The 22,604-nt window shown below is 49.2% G+C and overlaps 1 protein-coding gene across 8 annotated transcripts in view; it reads left to right on the top strand.

Moving 5' to 3' along the window:
* MAP2K5 (mitogen-activated protein kinase kinase 5) overlaps positions 1 to 20,547 on the top strand; it is a 223,792-nt gene extending 203,245 nt beyond the window's left edge. For all 8 annotated transcript variants that reach the window (XM_084781427.1, XM_084781426.1, XM_084781425.1 and 5 more), the window contains one exon: positions 20,112 to 20,547. In XM_084781427.1, the coding sequence (XP_084637553.1) occupies positions 20,112 to 20,216 (105 nt within the window). In that variant the 3' untranslated portion in view covers positions 20,217 to 20,547. The remainder of the gene's footprint in view (positions 1 to 20,111) is intronic.
* The last annotated feature ends 2,057 nt before the right edge of the window (positions 20,548 to 22,604 follow it).

The raw sequence follows: 22,604 nt of genomic DNA, 5'->3' as shown, positions 1-22,604 counted from the left end.
AGGTTTGTGTCCTGAGCCTCAACCCCACTGTGGGGAGGGGCGTCTTGTGGACCTGGGTCCAGTCAGCATGCAGCCCATCCGGAGAGATGAGGATAAATCAGCCACTCCTGACGGAACTGATGGGGGCATCCAGCCCTCCTCCCTTCCCCTTCCCTTGTCTCAGCTTCCAGGTTCTGGCAGTCTCGGGATGCCTGGAGCATTGTCCTGTGCTCTGCCACAGGGTGAACTCTCTCTTTTCTTTCCTTTTTTTTTTTGGGGGGGGGGTTGGTTTGGTTTTGGTTTTTTGAGACAAAGTTTCGTTGTGTAACAAGCCCAGCTGTCCTGGACTCACTCTGTAGACCAGGCTGTCCTTAAACTCACAAGAGATCCACCTGCCTCTGCCTCCTGAGGGCTGGGATTAAAGGCACCACCACTCCTGGCTTGGTGAACTCTTTCTTACTGAGCCACCAGCTTTCAGCCTCTGCGGTTTCAATCCTGCTAAGAGGGTAGCTTTCTCCAGCGTGTTACCCTTCCCACAGCTGTAGGAATCTGGTAAGTCATAAACCAGGTCATGGTTCCTGAGGGCAGGTCAAGTCCTTTTATCACCTGGGTATCTCTGTATCTTTAGCATCTAGCCCAGCCTGAGACCAACACTCAGCAAAAAGCTACTGAATTACAAAAACAAGAATGTATTTGATGGGTAAACAGAGTTCTGAGAAAAGAAAGGGTTTCCCTTGGCCCCCCGCCCCCCCCCCCCCCGGTATCTTGGGAGACTTTGTGAATGGAGTGGTCTCACAGGACAGGAGGGTCTTTAAGCACATCCACCGCTATCTATGCACAAATGCGAGACACAACTTGGATCATAAGGGAAAGTACCACTCTCCGACGTCCACACTGGCCAAAGTTGTTACCTTAGTTTAACTTCTCAGAAGCAACTTGGCAGACATAAAGATAATGGTTGCACTGACCTTGCGACTGTGATGCATTTAGAAAGAAGTGTGTGTGTGTGTGTATGGTGACTTTAAAAACATGTATGTATTTATTGTCATAGGCTTGCAATCACAGCTATTTAAGAAACTGAAATGAAAGGCTCTCTTGAGCCTATGAGTTTGAGAATGCCACCAGGACACAGAGACTATGAAAACAAAATCTGAGAGAGAAATTATTCCAAGGCAGTGACATCTTTTAAGAATGAGAGCCGCTACACTCCCACATCATTAGCTCATTTTACCTTCCGGTGGATACTGTGGCTTACTCTGTGGTGCCACATAAAGCAGGTTCAGAGAGGCTCACCACGTGCCTGGAGTCCAGGACTGCACTGAACCCTACCTCAGGGCTGTGTGTCCTGTCGCTGTGTAGTAGACGGGGTGAGGGTGGGGGTTATGTGGTTCTGAGGATTTCAGCTGAGTGACTGTTTCAAAGCGAGTGCTGGTGCAGCCTCGGCTTGCTTTGCCCGGCTCACTGCCACCGTTCTATCCCCTTCCGGCATCTGCAGGGCCATGAGTGGGAGATGGCTGCACATGCGCAGCTGAGGCTTGCGTAAAACCAGAACCTTAGTACAGAGAGCGCAACAGGGATAAGGACTGGACCAGGGGTTTTCACCAGGTCAGCTAAGTGCTTGTCTAAAGGAAAGCCATGGCCACTTTAAGTTTTATTGTTCATTGGTTTTGGCAACCTGTGCCAAAAACTGAGGGCAGAATTTGCCCAGCTAGTTCTCTGCTCACCACTTTCCCGCTCTCTGGGTCCCAGTCACCATTATAGAAATATTTAGCTTTCAGAGCCCTGGTCTTCCTGGGAGAGGCTTCCATGGCCTGGCCAACTTTACTGAGCACATACTATGTGTCGATTCAGACTAATGTGCCCGGAGTTTGGGAAGTGGGCAGGTGGTGTCTGCATTGCTTCCTAAACCCAGCCACCAAGCAGAGGAATCAAGCCTGGGAGCATTGTTTGAAGCAGCTGGCATTTTCTTGTGTCGAAACTTCTCTGCAGAGGAAGCTATGTGTTGGTTTGCATTAAGATGTAGCGCCTACCCTTGTGTCCTGACGGATGGGGACATGCAGCCACAAGCCAGTCACTTGAGGTGCACAGCTGTAATTGAAGTCAGACAGCAGTCCTGGGCTAAGATTAGCCACTGCGTCCTCTGCAGCTGTCCCAGGAAAGGCACCAAAGAGCTCTCTAGTGGTCTCTGTTAAACAAATGATTTTTTAAAAACTGTAGAGCTGGGCAAGGTGGTCGCACTTGTAATCCTGGCCCTTAAAATAGAGGCAGAAAGGACTTGAATTCAATATCACCCTCAACATAGTGAGTTCCAGACCAGCTTGGGATACATGAGACCCTGTCAATGCAAAATGTGGCCAGAGCTTTGAAGGGGTCGCTCAGAATAGAGAGGGAAGCAGGGCAGTGGTGGCGCATGCCTTTAATCCCATTACTAGGGAGGCAGAGGCAGGCGGATCGCTGTGAGTTCAAGGCCAGCCTGGTCTATAAAGTGAGTCCAGGATAGTCAAGGCTACGCAGAGAAACCCTGTCTCAAAAAAAAAAAACAAAAAACAAAAAAAATGAATAGAGAGAGAGAGCAGGCCACATCTGAGTGTCCTCCTCTTGCTCACGAGACAAGCACCCTGGTGAGCCAGAGTTGGACATGGAAAGCAGGGCTCCCAGTACAGGCACTACCTCTAGGAAACTGGGGGAGCCTCAGCTGCTTAGTTAGCTCCTGCCTGTTCCTGTTAAGTGGGAGAGGTGAGGTGGGCAGTGTAACTCAGTTGCTAGGGTGCCTGTCTAGCAAGTGCAAGGCTCTAGGTTTGATTCCCAGCACAGCATAAGCAAGTGCAGTGGTACCGCCTATAATCCCAGCACTCGGGCAATGAGATCAGAGTTATCCAAGTCTATGTAAGAAGTTCATGGCTAGCTTGAGCTACATGTCTTGAAAATAATAATGATAGTGATAATAATAATGATGATGATAAATTTTATTGGAAATGGTAATGCCCATGTCACAGGGCTATGTTTTGCTATGAACTTCCAGCATCACATAGAGTTTATGAATGCATGTTTGTAAACTGCTAATTGCTTGACATGTGTGGCTTTCACTCATAACCTCTTTGGGTTATAATTTTCACATCTAACACATTCCTGGGCATCTCTAGTTTGTAGCTTCTTGGACTTAGAACAAATACATGTGTGTGGGATGTTTGCAGTTACCGAGCACTGGTTTGGTGGTCTCTGTGGTGGGGACTAGTGTGCCGTTGCTCCCCCCTGTTGGGAATCCTGACTCTTGTGCCTACTCATGTCAGCACTGGGATGTAATGAGCCTATGCTTGGAGGAAACCGCCAAGAGCAGCAGTGAAGTGTGTGTCCAGGATTGTGAACGTGCCGTGGCGCAGGAAGGAACATTACAAAGTGGTGGAGCAGCCGAGGGGGGCTCCTCCCACCGCACCTTCCTTTCCTGCCTACCTAAGCTACACAAAGCATCTGTGTGTGTGTGCGCGCGCGCGCACGCCTCTCTCTGTGTGTCTCTCTCTGTCTCTGTGTATGTGTGTATGTGTGTGTGTGTGTGCGCTCATGTGCACATGCGAGCAATGCGTGTGTATATGCTTGTACATGTGGAGACCAGATGTCAATCCTGGGTTTTATTTCTCAGGAGCTGTCAGCCTTGGTGTCCTGGCTAGTTTTATGTCAACTTGACATAGGCAGAGTCATCAAAGAGGAGAGAACCTCAGTTGAGAAAATGTGTCTATAAGACCAGGCTGTGAGCTGGGTGTGGTGATGCATGCCTTAAATCCCAGCCTTAAATCCCAGGGAGGCAGAGGCAGCAGATCACTGTGAGTTCCAGGACAGCTTGGTCTACAAAGCAAGTCCAGGACAGCCAGGGCCATATAGAGAAATCCTGTTTTGAAAAAACAAAAAACAAAAAACAAAAAAATTCAAGCCCTATAGGGCATTTTCTTAGTTAGTGATTGATGGGAGAGGGCCCAGCCCAATGTGGGTGGGGCCATCCCTGGGCTGGTGGTTCCTGGCTTCTATAAGAAAGCAGGCTGATAGCCTGAGAGATGGCCCTGCAGTTAAGGACACTGACTGTTCTTCCAGAGGACCCAGGTTCAATTCCCAGCACCTACTAAGAAAACAAACAACAAACAAAAAACAAAAACGAAGAAAGCAGGCTGAGCAAGCCATGGAAGTAAGCCAGTAAGCAGCCAGCCATAGCCTCTGCAGTCTTCTGTCTCCAGGATCCTGCCCTGCTTGAGTTCCTGGCTTGAATTCCTTCAGTGATGAACAGGGACGTAGAAGCATAAGCCAACACTTTCCTCCCCAAGTTGCTTTGGTCTCCATGTTCCATCACAGCAATGATAACCCCAGTAAGACACTTGGATTTTCTGTTTGTTTGTTTGTTCTTGTTTTGAGACAGGGTATCTCACTAGCCTAGGAATCAACACTCAGGGATCTGTCTGCCTGCCTTCTCGACATTTGGATCACAAGCATGTGCCACACATCCAGCCCCGTTCTGGGGCTGCAATGCATGTCCTCACACTTGTGCAGCAAGCACTTTGCCAGCCGAGCATCTCCCTAGCCAAAGTGTCACTTGTTTGTTTGTTTGTTTGTTTTTGTTTTTGTTTTTGTTTTTCAAGACAGGGTTTCTCTGTGTAACAGCCTTGGCTGTCCTGGACTCGCTTTGTAGACCAGGCTGGCCTGAAACTCAGAGATCTGCCTGCCTCGCCTGGCTCAAGGTGTCACTTTTAGATAAGATTTGTAAAAAATGTTACTTGCTTAGCATAGCCTGACATAAAGTGCTCAGTAAGTAGCAGCCACCCATCACTGTTACCACCTTTGCTCTTAGAGAGGTGAGGGCAGACCTCATGAAAAGAGTCCTGAGATAAGAGGACAGGGCGGGCCCACCATGGCCAAAGTAAATAAACCTTGGAAATGTGTTGGTTAACTTTAGGTGAGCTAGCCCACCTGGGAGGACCCTTCCGGAGTGGAGCCATGAATCAGGATCCCGTTGGTTGTTCAGCACATGGGTGGCTGGACAGACAGGTAGGCAGCCAGCAAGAGGGACATAGGGCTGAGCTCTGCTGGCTGGAGGGCAGGAGTCAGGTTCTAACCCAAAACTGATCATCAGGCAAAAACTGCCCTAACCTTCTAGCCCCTTCCAAAATGCCTTGAAGGTCTCTCACCAAGAGAACCAGGAAGGAGCTGGGAGCCCACAGCCTCCTGGCTGCCTGCCATTTGTCTCCCCGTTTCCTGCGTCCTTTCCTTCTGTCAGGGAACATCATTACTATGCTAATCTTGCTGGCCGTCATTTTAACACTGACCCCTGCTAACCTGCCTTTGCAATTGCAGGGACTGTGTTTGACTTCTCTAAAAGTAACCTTAAATTGTAGTCTTGTAAGAATTCCAAAGCTGTACCCTTCACTCCTTCATCTAATGAGGTTATGACCAAATGCTCATTATAATTGCTTTAGACTCCTTTTAATTTTCAAGCTTATTAATCATAAGAAGAGTTATTTAAAATTGCATAAATTAATCTTAGATTAAAAGCCCATCAAAGCCTGGAAACAATTAAGAATAAGTAGGATTTCCCTGGGGCAGCAAGTTTTATTTTAATATTGTAGTCAGGTGGATATCAGAACCTTGAAGTATGGTAGTGATTAATGCATGCAAAATTTAAATGAGATTTTTTTTAAATGGCAAGTCTAAATCACTTATTGACCTAACTGTAGGCTTTAGCTGCATTGTCTGTCATATGTTGAAACTGTTTACTAATCAACATTTTAATTACCGAGTATGCTGGCAGACCCTAGGACAAACAACATCCAGCAGTTCAGATGGTTGCCACCAAGTCTCTTGCCCAAAAATATCAGGAAGATGGGAAGACGGAAGGATGAGGAGACTGATTAACCCTCTCCGCATGGGGGGGGGGCAGCACTTTCCCGCCTAACAGTGTGCTGGGTATTCTAAGCACTGTTTATACAGACAGCATATAGTCTTGGGTCCCTAGGTCTTCTCCTGTTTATGTTAAGAAGATAGATGTTTCCAGAAAGAAATCTGATTGTGCTTCAGCCAGAGTCAAGGCCCTGCCTTGCCCAGTTTCCTTGTCCTCCCTTCTCCCACTGCCAGGGGAGCCAGGGGGAGCCAGGAGGAATTCCTCTAGGCTGTGAATGTTGGGTCTCTGTTGAAGGGAGGTCAGTAGGAGGGGTCACCTAGAAGGAACCAGAAGTCCTCTGGAGCCTGGACAGTCCACCCTACTGGGAAGGATCCTTGTGACCAACTCACCGTTGATGTTTTGTGAATGTTCAGTCTCGGTCAAGCAGAAAGCGAGCGCTCAGCACAGGATATGGGAAGTTCCCAAGGTTAACTTCCAAAACTAGATTGTAAATAGTTGTAATTCCTCACCTACTATACCAAAAAGCCAGTCTCCTCCTCCTCCAGGGCCCCCCACCCCCATCCCAGAGCTGACCAGTGTGCGTCCTCACGCCTGAGTTCTTTCCGTTCTTCCCTTTGATCTTTGGTTGCACATGTCACCTGTCTAGTTCCTTCTACACTGTGTAAAAGTCCTCGCTCTTAGTGGACACTTGGCATTCCATAACATGGATGTGCCATAACTATTCAACCAAAACTGTCTCAGAACGCGTTAGCTGCTTCTGTAGTTTTGCTATTAAGACCATGACTCTCAGAATGGCAGGATGGCTCAGTGGGTAAGGGTGGTTGCTGCCAAGCCAGACTGCCTGAGTTCAGTTCCTGGGAACCACATGGTTGTCCTCTGAGCTCTGCACCCATGCTATGGTACATGCACATATACATACAAACATACATACATACATACATACATACATACATACATACATACATAAATTTAGTTTTTAAGCAATGACTTTAGATACATTTTTAAAGCTGGATATATGAAGCCAGTTTCCTTACCTCATTTGATATAAATTATCCATCTTTAATCTTTGCCATTTGATCAGTGGTAAAATGTGTCTGTAGTTTGATTGGCATTTCTTTTATTAGTATGAGAATTAACAGGGTTTTTTTTTTTTTTTGGCTTGGTGTTTTTGTTTGTTTGTTTGTTTTTGAGACAGGTTTCTCTGTGTAGCCTTGGCTGTCCTGGACTTGCTTTGTAGACCAGGCTGGCCTCGAACTCACAGGGATCAACCTGCCTCTACCTCCCGGAGTTCTGGTATTAAAGGCGTGCACCCAGCTCAGATTTTTAGTTTTGGGGTTTTTTGGTTTGGTTTGGTTTATTTTTTTGAGTGTGTGTTGGCCAGTTGGTATTTTTGTTTGTTTGGTTTGTTTTTTTTTTTTTTTATCATTTGCCATTTCTCTGCTTGGCTGTGTTACCTTCTTTTTTCACACTCTTGAATTCCTTGACATTGCAGACTGGAAAACAAGGGAATGGACACACAGCTGTCAAGACAGTTTCCCACCCCATGAGGTCTGCATCCACATTAGGCCGTTTTCACACTACCAGAGGTGTCCTCTGCTCAGCATCTTGCTGAGCCAGCACTGAGGCTGTGTGGCCACTAGCTGGGGTACACCGCTGGTTGGGGTACGCCGCTGGCTGGGGTACACCACTGGCTGGGGTACACAGCAACGCAGCCATTTTCTTCTCCCTTTGTTCAGTGTGCAACTTCCTTTTGTCAAAAAGCAGGCTCTGACATGGCAAGGCAGAACTGGGGACTGAACTTGCTTTAAAGCTGCCCGTGGACATCAGGGATATTTATTTTCTCTATTTGTTTTCAGCCTGGGAAGACTGTGTGGTTTTCTCAACACTGTCCTGATGGAGCCCTGACCAGCAAGCGTGCAGTGCCCCTAGCCCTAATGTGCCATTAATGATAGGTTAATGTACAGTATAATGTTTTTGGGACTATGGGTTCATTACACTTCTGAGTGTGAGGTCTTTCCACAGAGCGCCCAAGGTCCCATTGCATTATATCATGCAATAAAAATACCCTTTTCATATCACACACTAATAAACTGTATTTGAAATGCTGTCTGAGGGCACTGCCGCCTTGTCTGTAGGCTGTTGGTGAGTGCAACAGTTGGACTCCTTTTTTCTATTTTGCGCTTTTCTTACATGGGCTACTGAGCCCAGGAGAAGTCAGCGTGGCCTTGTTTTCCATGGAGAACTAGTTGGTTCTAGAGGGCTAAGGCAGGGCAGGGGTGCTGTACCTCAAGTGATAAGCCTTCATACCTGGAGGGCAGTCTCAGACCTCCCTACCCATCCTATTCCCTGTGTGTCTCTGTAAGGTCGGCAAGTCAGTCAGAAACTGGCCTAGTGTCTACACTTAGCCCAGGTGGTAGGTGCAGTAAGTGTGCTAGGAAGATGACTGTGGTGGCTGCTTCAGAACTGAGGCCTCTGTTCTTGGCCTAGGCTTGCTCTGACTCTCCCACCAGCTCCTGTGATGTGGGTGGGGCTATTCCTATATTTTATAGTAGATGATGTTCACAGAACAAAGCAGGCATGATGTGTCTCAGAGGAGGAAGAGCAAGCGCAGGCCCGGGGGCCCACAGCTGGCTTGTCCCCTGCATCCTCAGGCATCCCCGACCCTCCTTTAGGCAGTGGTGTGCCCATGCAAGGGCCTCTGTAATGGAGGCCCCTCCAGGATCATTTGGCTGCCGTCGAAATGAAGCTTGGCTTCTTGGAGGAGATTTCCCTTCAGTGAACAGACCGGCCTCAGGAAGTTCTTTCTTCCCTAGGCTATAGGACATACAGGAGAGTGATGGGGAGCTGAGAAGCCGAGGTTAGATACCAGCCAATGAGATCTGTGCCTGGAGCACCACCATCACTACCTCAAAGTGCAGGAGCTCTGCCTGTAAAAGAAGTTAGCTTTTATTTATTTGATTTTTGTCCTGTCTTTGTTGTTAGGAGTTCCTTGTGTATCCCAGGCTGGCCTCACACTCATCCCCCTCGACTTCTAAGTGCTGATGTCAAAGGCATGTACCATTGTTACTTTCTGATGGGGCCTTTGGAGATCACATGGGACCTCTGCCTGCTTTAAGTTGTGTGCTGCTGCTGCTGCTGCTTTCACTGTGTTGGAACAACAGGCACAGGTTTGGAGCCTCTGCACTTCAAATCCCACACCCGCCCTTGTCAAATCACTTGCCAAGCCTGAGCCTAGTTTCCTAGCAAATGGAACGGAGCAGCAGCAGTGTTGTCAGTGAGTTCCCGGTAGCTGTGAGAGTGACCTTGACTACATTCTGTGGAATGAACACCTACCCAGAGGCACTGCCTGTAAACAGGCTCAACAAAGCATGGTCAGGCCATGTCATCACTGAATAGCTGTCCCTAGAGCAAAGGCAATGAAGGCAGAAAGGGCCCCTGATCCAGCCTGGCAGGATGACTCCGGGCCTGATGGCCTGAGTTCAGTCTCTGGTATATACACAGTAGACAGAGAAAACTGGCTCCTGCGAGTTGACCTCTGATGTTCACATATTTGATGGGTATACATGGGTATACATGCTCGCACACACAATGAATAAGTTAATAAATAAATGACTAATAAAAATTGTTTTGGAAAAGCCTCTCAACCGCTCCCTGGCCACAAGGGAGCATGCTATGGCTGCAGTGCAGACAGAGCCTCCCACCTCCCCTAGCCAGCAGCACGGCAAGCAGAGGAGCCTCGAGACAGGGTTTGGGGAGAGGAAGTGGGGACCTCTGTGTTCCAGAGCGCTGGTAAAGGACTTGCACTGGGGAAAGCAGGTTAGGGTCAGAGGAACTATGCTGAAGGGCACAGATCTGGGGAGCAAAGATGATAGTGCACCGAGGAGGAAGCCGAGACGCCCCCACACCCTTCACAAGGACTGCCACACCTGACCAGCTAAGTCCTCTCGTCTGTCGTGAGAAGAATATCTAGATTTCAAGGATAATTTGGTTTTCTTTTAAGGGTTATAAACCTTTGTTCTCAGATATGGGGTTTTTTTCAAACACTTAGGTAAACCTCGGAGGGGTTAAATCTGTCTTTGGGGCTACCAAGACTTGAAAAATGTTACCCTGTATCAAGAAAACCAGAAGTGACAAGTTCATTTAAAAAGCCTGGTTTGTCATTGTTTATCTAATTTTCAGAGTTGACACAGAAAATTAAACCAGCTGACACTCACTCTCTGAAGCCGCGCTGGCTCGTTTCCCTGGCCCTCGCCACCTGACCTTGCCACCAGAAAACGCTCCGAAGCCAAAATACAAAACTTCCCACTGAGTTTCTGAGCTGTTCTGCAGTCGTTCCAAGATTATGTCATAGGGTGTCATCCCTAATGTTATTAAAAAAGCAAGATAAGGTTATAAATCTAGTCTGAGAGATGGTTTTCCCCCTCCACCTAAAGCATAAATCTTAGAGGTAACTGAACTATTGAGAGAAAGCCAAGAGCCACTTGGGCCTAAGTGCCCTGTGTATCTTTACTGAACATATAGGGTGGCAGGTCTCTCTGCCCCTGTGATATCACACTTTACTTCCTAGAGAATGTTCCAGAAAAGCCATGGACAAAGTAATATCGTTTTCTGTGTTTAAGCTTGGTGTTCCAACACTCAGGCAGCAGGGTATCTTTACTTCAGAGTCGCTGGTTGAAAGACCTTCTTTCACTCCAGGAAGCCACCAGCTAACTAAAGCACATTCTGTATAGACTTGGGCTTTAAAGAAAGGGGTTGGGGCAGGAGGGAAGGAAGGAAAAGAAAAAATGAAAACTACAAGTCAGAGATTTTAAATGTATCTCACACTCCTTTCCTTTTAAACAGATTCTATACACCTGGACTTCCAGACTTGTCTTTTTCTATTCTTTAATTCCTTGATAGACCCTTGCCCAGTGAGCCTTGCTGGGTTCTTTCTCCTCTGTTCGCATATGTAGGACCATGCATCCGTGGGTGGTTGACTCCAAACCAGTGCTGCACTTTCAGTCTCAGGATGTAGCTTTGCTAATAGCCGCTGCTTCTTAGCTCTGGCCCTGCTCTTCCTTCCAGACTGCCCTTCCTTTGTCCTTTTGTATTTGGCCATTTCTTTTGTGCTTAAGATTGAAGGAGAGGCCACACTCGTTAAAATTGAGCCTTTCAGTGTCATAGTGGATTAAGGGTCTGTGACCCAAGCTTGAAGCCCAAAGTTCAGATCCCAGCCCTCATATAAAAGCTGGGTATCGGGGCCTGTGTATCAGTAATCTGGCACTGGGAAGCAAAGACAACTGAAGCCGTGGGCTCCCTGGCAGCCTTCTAGCCAAATGTTTGAGCTCCCACTGCAATGAGAGATAATATATCTCAAAGATAAGATGGAGAAAAACAGAAGTCAACTTGTGGCTTCTGCACTTGCACATGTGTGCACCTGCGTACACATACACACACACACACACACCCGGCACCTTCACAGGGAGCTTAGTGGAATCCATGCCTCCTTGAAAAACAGAGCACGGTGCTTATAACTAAGTCAGCCATCTGCTTCCTTAGCAGTGAGGCAGGCACACTGACAGCGGCCAGCTTACTTGTACCCAGACAGAATGTGCCTCCTCAGAACGCACAGGTCAGCCTCTCACAGCCACAGAAGCACAATGCCTTCTATACATTTAATTTCTTTCAGTGTTGCCTTGCAAAGCACAGCAAATCAATAACAGGATAGCTAAGTATCACAAGTTCCTGGCGTCGTGGTTTAGAAAAGATTGCTCAAAGCTAACAGTGGATTCTGTTGATGATTTTTATTTGCTGCTGGCCTATAAAATGATCTGAACTTTCAACCAGTTTACTTCTTCCTTTTTTGGGGAGGGACAGGTTTTGGGGGGCAGGGAAGGGAGTGTAGTTTCAAATGGAAAATATGACAAATTTTTTCCTTTCTTTTCGAAGTCTTACTATATAGCCCTGGCTGTCCTGGAACTCACTATGTAGACCAGGTTAGCCTGAAACTCTTAAGAGATCTAACTGCCTCTGCCTCCCCAGTGCTGTAATTAAAGGTGTGTACCACTGGGCCCAGAAACTGACATCATCATGATGATGATGATGATGATGATGATGTGGAGGAGGTGGTGGTGGTGGTTTGGTTTAATTTGGTTTTGATTTTTCATTTTTTGAGACCCAGTTTCTCTGTGTAGCCTTGGCTTTTCTGGACTCACTTTGTAAACCAGGCTGGCCTCGAACTCACAGCACTCCACCTGCCCCTGCTTCCCAAGTGCTGACTGTTTTTAATCTTTTGTATTACGTGCCTTTCTTGTTCTTTTTTTAAAGGTTTATTTTGTTCATGTTAGTTATGTTCATAGAGGGAGGCATTTATACCTGAGTGCAGGGCCCAAGAAGGCCAGAGGAATTGGCTCTCCCTGGAGCAGTGAGCAGCCTGGGAACCCACATCATGCTCTTAACCACTGATCTGTCTCCTCAGCCTCTGTTACTCTCCCTGTAATATTCCAAAGGGGCTACCCCAGCCCACCCTCCAGACACACAGCCCCCTGTGAGGCTCCCAAAGCCCTGTGGCACCATAGAGACAGACAGTAAAAGGACAATCAAATATTGTCCAGTTTTATTTCTGTCTTTGTAGCCTGTTTACAATTGGCTTCTTTTCATGTGAAGAAACTAGAAAGGCAGTTAGGAAGGTGGGGTTTAAGCAGATAGGAACCCTTGCTTAATTGGACACTTCTAGAAGTAAGACAGTAGCTTTGAAAGTTCAGAATGTGATTCTAGGGCTAGAAACCCATGCATGACCAGGTCTGGGAGGTGCTTCCATCAATGTGTATGGACACTTGCCCATCACCTCCACCCTCAGCTTACATGCCTACTGTTGCCTCACAGCCAGACTCATATAATTTCTCTCCTGTCTGTCTGTCTGTCTCCCTCTCTTCCTCTCCCCCTCCTCTCTCTACCTCCCTTCCCTTTCATCTTTGTTTCTCCAGCATTCATGCAATGACATTAGACAAAGGGGCGTGGGACAGGGATTGGCTGTGTAGCCCAGGCTGGTGGCTGTCACCTTCCTACTTCTGTCTCTTGTATGCTGAGGTCAGCACCCACCCCACCCCAACTCATACATGGCCTGCTGGTGCTACTCCACTTGAGCTGGCTTCGTGGTTCTGCCTTTTTTTTCCCAAGCCCTGGTATTTGTGTCTCTCTACCAATTTCTCATATCCTTGCTAGTGTTTTGGAAAAGCTGCTATTTTATCACAGTGCCCAACTGCCTAGCATCTTGTTTCATCCTTCATGGTCTTACCGTCATCGTTGTGCTGTTTCCCAGGGTTTCCTTTTTAATCCTTCATAACTTGAGTATTGTTTTAGCCACACCACACACTGTCAGTCAGCTCTTGGGGTCTCTTGAAGTGCTGGGGCTATCATAACATTAGGTTGTAACACAGGACCTAAAGCATGCTGGGAAATACCATGGCACTGAGTTCCACCTCTGGCTGCTCATCATCATCCATGTTGAGTGCAGACTGAACACCATGTTCTTGGGGTATGTTGTTTTTAACAAAATCTTAATTGTTCAATTTTGCCAATGAAGACAAATGCTGAGGGGAAAGCCTGCTAGCTCAGAGAGGCAGAGAAAGCACCTGGCTGACCTTCCTCCTCAGCTGACGTCCCAGAAGAAAAAATGCAGTTCTCCCCCTTCACGCCATCTCAAAACCCCCAAACTGAAGGTCCCTCCCTTCTACTTCCTGTGAGTCTCCCTATCCATCTTTCTGACTTCCTCTTACTCTCTCTGGCTTTTTTTCTCCTGTGTTCACTTCCTGTCAACTAGTTGCTTGCTCCGCTTCTTGACCTAGGGTTGACTTTATTTAATCCTGCTTTGGGTTAAAGATGTGTGCTAGGGCTGAGCCACACCACAACTAGAAACAGGTTTTTCCAGTAAACAACACAATCTTGGGGTTCAGAGTGTGATCAAATATCTTGCAACAGGGGGGTAGGCCCCGTTTAGTTTGATTTGGTTTGGTTTGGTGGTGCTGGAGGACTTTGTACATGCTGGGCAAATGCTCTCCCACTAATCCCAGCCCATGCCATTTATTTAACTACATATTCCAAAAATAAGAAATACTTTAAAATTCAGAAATTTTGAGCACAGGTGTGATGCTACAGAAAACTATACCTGAACCCATGTGACAGGTCACATTTACAAAACAGGCCTGGCTGCCACACCTGCCTAGGGAAGCATCTGTCCATTGGTTTGGAAATTACATTTTAGCCAGATGGTGGTGGCACACACTTTTAATCCCAACACCCGGGAGGCAGAGGCAGGTAGATCTCTGAGTTCCAGGGCAGCCAGAGCTACACAGAGAAACTCTGTCTCAAAACACACACACCAAAAAAAAAAAAAAAAAAAAAAAAAAAAAAAAAAAACAGGGCTGGAGAGATGGCTCAGAGGTTAAGAGCACTGTCTGGTCTTCCAAAGGTCCTGAGTTCAATTCTCAGCAACCACATAGTGGCTCACAACCATCTGTAATGATGTCTGATGACCTCTTCTGGTGTGCAGGCAGAATATTATATAAATAATAAACAAATCTTGGGGAAAAAACACCCATACAAAATGATGATTCAAAGATTAGGAGCTCTCCCAGAGGATCGGGTTCAATTCTTAGCACCTACATGGCAGCTCACAGCTGTCGAGCTCCAGAATCTGACACCCTCACACAGCTATACATACAGGCAAAACACACACCAGTGCACATAAAAATAAAAAGCAAACAAAAAAGAAAGTGGCATTCTAATTCATAAGCTCACTTTGTAACTCAGACAAGCTTTGAACTTGTCATCCTTCCGCCTCAGCCTCCCAAATCGCTAGGATTGTAGGCCTGCACTGCCAGACTTGCTCCCAACATGAGCAGCTCACAACTGCCTGTAACTCCACCTCCAGGGGGTCAGACTTCCTCTCCGCAACTCTACAGGCACCTGCACCCATGATGTGCACATACCCCCACATACAGACATACACATATGCACATAATTAAAATTGAATCAATTTTAAAATGTTTAAAGGAATGGCAGAAAAGTTTATTTCAAGACTTAGCCACTGACAGCATGTACCAAATGTTTACGTAAAATGCTTGTGGTGTGGGGCTGGAGAGATGGCTCAGTGGTTAAGAGCACTGGCTGCTCTTCCAGAGGACCTAAATTCAATTCCCAGCAACCCCATGGTGGCTCACAACCATCTGTATTATGATCAGAAGCCCTCTTCTGGTATACATAAAGACATAATAAATAAATAAATATCTTTTTTTTTATGCTTGTGGTGCACATAGTGGGCAGACATGCCATTCAGAGCTTTAGAGTTGGTACTCTCAGCCCAGGCTTGGCCACTCCCCACCTCACTGTTGTCACCTGGCTGGCTGTGTGCCTAGGCTCTGGTGATGTGCTCACACAATTTTATAGTCAGGCACAGAATGGGACAGACATCACAGCCCTATGTGTTTTCAGAAAGCCGGTGTAGCACAATAGCCCAACATCTGAAGTCAGTAGCAGGTGCACATACTGAAAAGTTGACTGACTCTGCCCCTAGCCTGCAAAAAAACAGCATCACAACACAAGGTGTTCATTTGAATTGAACATAGCTGAGCACATGTGGGTTTTATTAGTAAAGTTTTAAAATACAGGTGAAAGCATCCCATAACAGAATCAAATCTGGACACCTGCCTAAGCTCAGCACACCTTACTCCCTGTGGCCTCACAAGTCTGAGCTCACGTAGATCCTAACAGCCCTGCCTCAGAGCTGAGAGGGGAGGCGGGTCCTTCAGAAAGATGCCTATAGCCCCCCCCAACAAACCTCCCAAGCCAGGTCCAGACACTCCGACCACCTTTACAGGCACCCGCCTGGCCGCTGGGAGGCCCTGTCCAGCAGGCCGACTTCCAGCAGCTTGTTGGACTCTCCTAACTTGGGCTATGACTAAGAGGCCTAGGCCAGCCTTGCCTGTGTACACAGGAGCCTGGCTGTCCTCCCCACCCAGCGTGGCTGATGGGAAAGGGCTCACCCTGCAGGTGTGATCCGGGTCCACCCTGACCGGAGCACAGGCTGCAGAGGGAGGCATACTTTGTGACTGTTGCTGCCTTGGCCTTTCTAGGGTTAGGGGCCTGCTCCAGTGACAAGGCCACCTGCACCGGAGTGTGCCACAGGAAGGCAACAAGGTGGTATTCTGAGGAGGGTAAAACAAACCAGCTCCGTGGAAGGAGTGCCAGCGCTGGGGCTGCTGCCGACACTTTCTGATGGCTCCTGCGCCCTGGCCTCCAGCTCTGGGCCCAGTCACTCTGAGAGCCAGAGACATCAGCAAGCAGATGACATCACTCCCTCCTGCTCCCTGAGGCCAGCCTTTCATGCAGGCAAGAGCCGTGCCTTCCATCCCATCCCACACTAAGGAGAAAGGATGGTGTGATCCCAGGGGTGGGCTCTGGAGGCAGCGAGAAGAGAGCTTCGGGGCTGTGGCCTTAGCCAGAGCCTTGTGTCCTCATCTGTAAAATGGGGTGATGTTAGTACACAGGGGAGCTGCTGGGTAAGTGGTGAGTGGTTGGCAGTGCCTGGCACACACAGATCTCAGCGAGGAGAATGCAATTATACTTTTACCCACACTGAGGTCAGAGCGTCAGTGCTTGCATTCTTTAAACAAAAATGACAAAAGTGACTGTCCCCCACCAGCAGGCAGGCGGCATGGAGGAAGAGTGACCTGGTCTTAAACCACCACTGCCCTCTCCTTGCCCTGCTCCAGTTTCTGCAGCTTTGCTAGGAAGAGAGGTCAGTTTGGCTGTGGACAGATGCAGACCAGCCAGTGCTGGAAGACATATTGTTTTCCCATTTGACAAGCGCTGTGCTGAGTCCTGTGGAACCAGACATCATAGCAGGCCCTGCAGTTGAAGTTCAGTTCAAATATGTGGAGTTCCTTCCCAACATTACACAGAAAAAAAGGGCACCCCAAAGGGCAAATTCCTCTATGGCCAGAAACTCAGAGCCCAACTAATGGCAGACAGGGAGCTATCACTGAACACGAGATTGGGCGACCAGCTGCGGGGTCTCAGGTAGAACCTGCCCTTCATGGCAGGTGGGCTTGGAGCCCCAGTCCTGCCACACAGCAGCCACACCTGTGTCTTTCAAAGAACCCTCAGCAGAGCCTGCTGTCTCCTGCAGGAAAACAGCTTACTGCAGTAGGCTAAGTGAGCAAGAAGCAGGGCCATCAGCTGAGACCAGGACATCAGAGAGCCAGAGCAGGGGAGGGGGGGGGCATCAGGGCATGTCAGATGACACAGCTCCTCCTCCTGACACACCAGTTGTCACCAGTACCCTCCTCCTCCTCCTCCTCCTCCTCCTCCTCCTCCTCCTCCTCCTCCCCCTCTCCCATCTCCTCCTCTTTAGAGGTTGTCTGTACCAGACGATGCTCGCTTTCTGGCTGTTGTTAGCCCATCTTGCTCACTCCACTGCCCCACTTTGGGATACATCCTACCTCTTCAGGCCCCAATCTTTTGCCTTCATTACATCATTATCCTCTGTGATGAAGCATGCGTTGCAGAAGTCTTAAGACCCTGCCAGTTGGGTTGTTGCATTTGGCCCTGTGAGAGAAGAGGAAATGAAAGCTCCCACTGCCGGTGAGGAAGGCAGCAAGAAGCCGTACAGCTTCTGCCAAGCTCTGCAGACAGGGCTGCTGGCGCGCTTTGTGCATGTCTCTCTCTCCTGCAAGTCACCCTCTTATCTGCCTCGCAGACACCTGCCTGAAAGCAGTAGGCAGCGACTGGAAACAAACCAGTTGTCAAAGTCTTTCTTGTGAGATATTACAAGCACCAAGGGGAGGGTATGCCTCATCAGTGGTACACGAGATGGAAGTCAGCCCGCAGGCAAGGGGCAGGAGAGGGCAGGTGCATCCACAGAACCAGGAGGCCAGCAACCTGGTGGGCCCTCCACTTCCCAACTATTGCAGGATACTGGGCACTGCGCAGCCATCAGCCCAGCCATCAGCCCTTCCTAGACTGAGGAGGGATGCCTCCACTCCCCTGCTCAGTTCCACCCTGCCTGTTCTCAGACAGATGACAACCGTGATGGAGCATATGGCCCCAAAGTCACCGGGCATTCTGGGAAAGTGACACTATTACCCTGGGCTTTGGGGAGGGGCCCATCCTCCTGAGCACAGCTTCTGTTTTCGTTCTTTAGAAGGGCACAAGGTCGCCTCCCTAGTCCAGAAAAGAACCAACGCAGGAATTCAGGAAGAGTGTTCCCTGTCTGGGCAGCCATCGTGAAAGCTAGCAGAGGCTGAGCAGGTGCAAGCAGGAAAACATACGGAAGCCAAAAAGGAATGGCTCTTGTCTCAGCCCCGCCCCACCCCCAGCCTGCCTTCAATACCCCTTCCTTGGGGTCCTACACTCATGTCTGGAACCCCCAGAGTTCCATGAGGAATAATAGGGTACCCAGGCAGGCTTTAGGCATAGCCCTAAGCTCCCAGAGACAGTTTTCTTACCGTAGTCAGCCAAGCGGAAGAGGCCTGGGTAGTGTTCCCTCTCCTCCCCAAGCTCCACCTGGTCCCGGTAGGTGCTGGGGTCAGGACACAGTAGACCTGCACCCTCCTAGCCATCGGGTGTGATGAGGTCATTGCTGGGCCCTGAGGTGCTGAGAGCACAGTCCCAGGGCCTGGCTGTTTGCCAGGGCCACAGGTCACAGCCATGTATACTGGGAAAGTAGCTGCAACCCTGTGAGGAGCAGGAACTTGGGGGTGAACATCCGGTATCCTTCATCTTCCCATCCACCCCAGTCACCGCTGTGAATTCCCAGGTTTTCATGGAGGCTACAAAGTTCCTGCTGAAAGGGAGCTACTTGGTGACTGGAGTAACGCTTCCTAGTCTCTTTCCTGGTGTGGCTCTGAAAGCCCTGTGGCTTGTCCTGGATTGCTTCTGGCCTTCCCTGGAAGCCCCACCCCCTCACCCCCCACCCCTGGACACCCTGATATTGGGAGTGTTGATCTTAGTGCTTCAGAACAGAGGAGGTGGTGCTGGGTAAATATAACCTGTCCTAGCTGTGGGCTCAAGTAGGCTAGAGCCAGAGATGGACCCCTCTGAAGCCCAGCCCTCTGCCCTGCCCTGCCACACCCCTCACCACGCCTCCTCCTCCTCCTGGAGCCTGGCGTCTGTCTTTGGTTTGCAGACTGTGACTCACAGAGGAACAGGAGACAAAGGAGGAAACTAACAGGGATTGACAACACCTCTGACAAGATAATCCTTTGCTCTCTGGGCAGCAACTGGACCGGAAAGCTGGCCGCCCAGGGCCAGGCCTTGGCCTCGTAGCTATGGCTTGAAACTGAGCTGGGAAAGGACCAGGCAGAACACGGAGTTAAAACAAGCCAAGCTGTGCCTTCCCAGAGAAGGTCCAGAAAAGCAGGTCACAGCCAACCTCCGACCTCAGCTACCTCAGCTGGGAAATAAGGCTGAGCCCGCCTTTCTTTTTAGAACAAAACTTATGTGTGAGTTTGTGCAGGCATGTGTGAGTAAGTGTGTGCATGTGTGGATTCCAGAGTCAGTTCTCTGCTAACACCGTGCGAGTCCCAGAAAGCGAACACAGGTCACCCAGCTTGTCACCAAGCAGCTACCTGCTGCAACATCTCAAAGACCCTGACTGCCTTCTTACCACACAGGGTACTGACGAAAGAAATCAGGTCCAGACTAGAAAGCAGCTTGGAATGCATCCTGAGATGCCTAACCATCTTTTTGTTGCTCTGTTTTTCTTTCTTTTGTTTGGTTTTTTGTTTTTTTGTTTGTTTGTTTGTTTTGTTGTTTTTGTTTGTTTTTGGAGGTGGCTGGCGGACTTGGGGGTGTTTTGGGTTTTGTTTGGTTTAGCTTTTTTTGAGATAGGGTTTTTCTCTATGCCTATTCTGGCTGTCCTGGACTCGCTTTGTAGACCAGGCTAGCCTCGAACTCACAGAGATCTGCCTGTCTCTGCCTCCCGAGTGCTGGGATCAAAGGTGTGCGCCACCAGCGTCAAGCAGCTGTCTGTCTTTTCCTAGCAAGGCCTTAAGTAGCTTAGGCTAGCTGTGAATAACCTTCAACTTCTGATCCTACCTCTGCCTCTCTAATGCTGGGGCTGCAGCCACACATCCGCACACTTAGTTTGTATGGTGCCAGGGATCAAACCCAGGGCTTTGCACAAGCTAGGCAAGTACTCTGCCAACTGAGCTACATCCTCCACTCCGGGCACGTAGCCTGGGGACTGTGTCATACCTACTGCTCTTCCCCACAGGGTCACCCGTTCATCATGCAGTTCAATGACGGAAACTCCACCGTGGTGTCCATGTGGGTATGCAGAGCACTAGAGGAGAGACGGAGCCAGCAGGGTCCCCCGTGAGACCCCAGCAGGACCAGTCACCAAAGACACAAGCTGTGACACCCTCTCCACCTGCTGCCTGATTGCGAAGAGCTACACTGGGCCCAGCCTGTTTTCACCTCCAGCCCGACCTAGGGAGCCCTCCAGAGATCCAGCCTCTGATGAGCCCTTCACCCCTGGTGGTGGTGCCGAATATGGCAGGTGGAAATGGTGCAGAGGGTGTGGAGGGAGAGTGATGGGGTCATAAGAACGGAACCTCCTCTGGCCCACCCCTCATGTTTCCCGCCTGTTCACTGTAAAGGACCAGGCCCTGTCTGCAGCACTGATGGGAATAAAGTATTACTGCTTTGGATTGTGTTTGGTCGACAAGTCTGTTGTGCACATCCCCAGTTAGCAGGGATGCCTGCAAGATCCTGTGCATTTCCGGCTCTGATCCCTTCTCCCCCGCCACACACACAGCAGCTAGAGGAGCCAGCCTATTAGAGCACTGTGTATAGTTGATCCTGACTCCCAATGCTTCCCAAGCCATGGAGAACTAGCTAAAGGGCAGGTACCCAGCACAGCATTCTAGAGGTAGACGCAGGAGGATCAGCCTGGGCTACGTGAGACTGTATCTGGAAAAAAACAACAAAACTAGGGAGAGGACTCAGTGAACAAAGTGCTTGCCTCCCAAACAGGAAGACCAGAGTATGGATCCCCAGAACTCATATAAAAGAAAGGCAGGTGTGGCAGCCTATAATCCCAGGCCTAGGGAGACAGGATCTCCTGCGCAAGCTGGCTAGCTACATTAGCCTAAGTGGTGGACTCCAGGATCATCGAGAGATCCTGCTTTGATAGAGTCGGGTGCTAGCAGAGAAGACACCTGACATCAACTTCTAGCCTCCAAATGCATGCACACACATGCATGCATGCACGCCTACATGCACATTTGCCCACATACATGTGAATGAGCATATGTGCGTCACAGGTAATGTACGCCAATAAAGGAGGGTGGGCGGGAGGACAAGGCACAGATCTCCCAAGGCCTTTGCAACCCTGTAAGATTACGACTAACTACAATTCCTATTGCCTCCAGTACTGTGCTGCAGCCACCCCAGGGCCAAAGCAAATGCTACCAAGTGTTTATACTCCCTCCATTATATGGAGCTGAGCTGGGTGGCTGCTGCCTGTTCAGAGACTACATCTCCCAGAATTCCTCCCCGCTACCCCCGTTGAATGGGGGCCATGTGATTAGATCGTCTCAATAAAATAAAGATGGCCAAGAAACTTTAGATTAAGACTCTACCCGTCTCCATCCTCCTGATACTGGAGGTGAGAAAGTAAAGACTGGTAGAAGGATCCTGAACCTCAAGTTGACCTCATGGGGGGCGGGGGGAGCCAAGCCTGCAATGGGCTGTTAAAATGAGCTGGACTGTTCAGCTGCTTGGGCTTTCATGCTTCTAAGCAGCATGATGCAAACTCTTGCTGAGCTTTGTCCAGCGTGCCTGGTGCGCGCGCTCTCTCTCTCTCTCTCTCTCTCTCTCTCTCTCTCTCTCTCTCTCCTCTCTCTCTCCTCTCTCTCTCCTCTCTCTCTCCTCTCTCCCTCTCTCTCTGTCTCATACACACACACACACACACACACACACACACACACACACACACCACATCTACGTGACCCAATGCACCTTGCAGATCGTCACTCAAATGGCTTCCCAGAAGATCTATGACCCAGACCACCGAAACCACACAGCCTCTTGGGATGCAGTGAGAGGGGGATCAAGCAGAACACCTGGTGTCCACCTCTGTCCACGTGGCCCAGACCACAGCAGTGTTTATCTCCTTGAGCTACCCCATAGCCCAGGGCCTGATGCAGTCATAGAATTTTTTGAGACTCAGCCATAAGAACCGTACACCCTAGACCAGCGCTCAGGGCAAGGTCTGTGAGCAGTGTATGAGGGTGGGCTTTCCTGACAGGAGGGGCTCTGTAAAGGCATCCTGACCCTGCCCACCCCCAAACCTGAGCCAGCTACCAACCAGGCTTAAGGCTCATCCCTGTTCTTTGAAGATGCATCAGCAACCATTTGTCCCCAATCCCAGTTCAGCAGAGTGGGGGGTGGGGGGGAGCGGTGAGATGGAGGTTTGTATAGTCCAATTGGCCTCCAAACCACTATGTAGCTAACCATGACCTTGAACTTCTGGCACTCCAGCCTCCACTCGGGGGATCCATCCAGAATGTTGAGACGTACACAGATGGACCACCACACCCATTTTTTCTATAGTGCTGGGAATCAAACCGAGACCCACAGACATGTAAACACTCTGCAAAATGAGCTATGACCCAGTCTTCCAACTCAGAAAAGGAATGGGGCACGAGAGCTACCCTCCTAAGCCAGCTTGTGTGCTGATTTATTACCAACCTGCTTCATCTCC

The sequence above is a fragment of the Acomys minous genome (assembly GCF_964271855.1).
Source record: "Acomys minous genome assembly, chromosome: 5".
Lineage (NCBI taxonomy): Eukaryota > Metazoa > Chordata > Mammalia > Rodentia > Muridae > Acomys > Acomys minous.
Note: the sequence above shows the minus strand (reverse complement) of the source record. Positions and strands in the feature narration are given on the sequence as shown.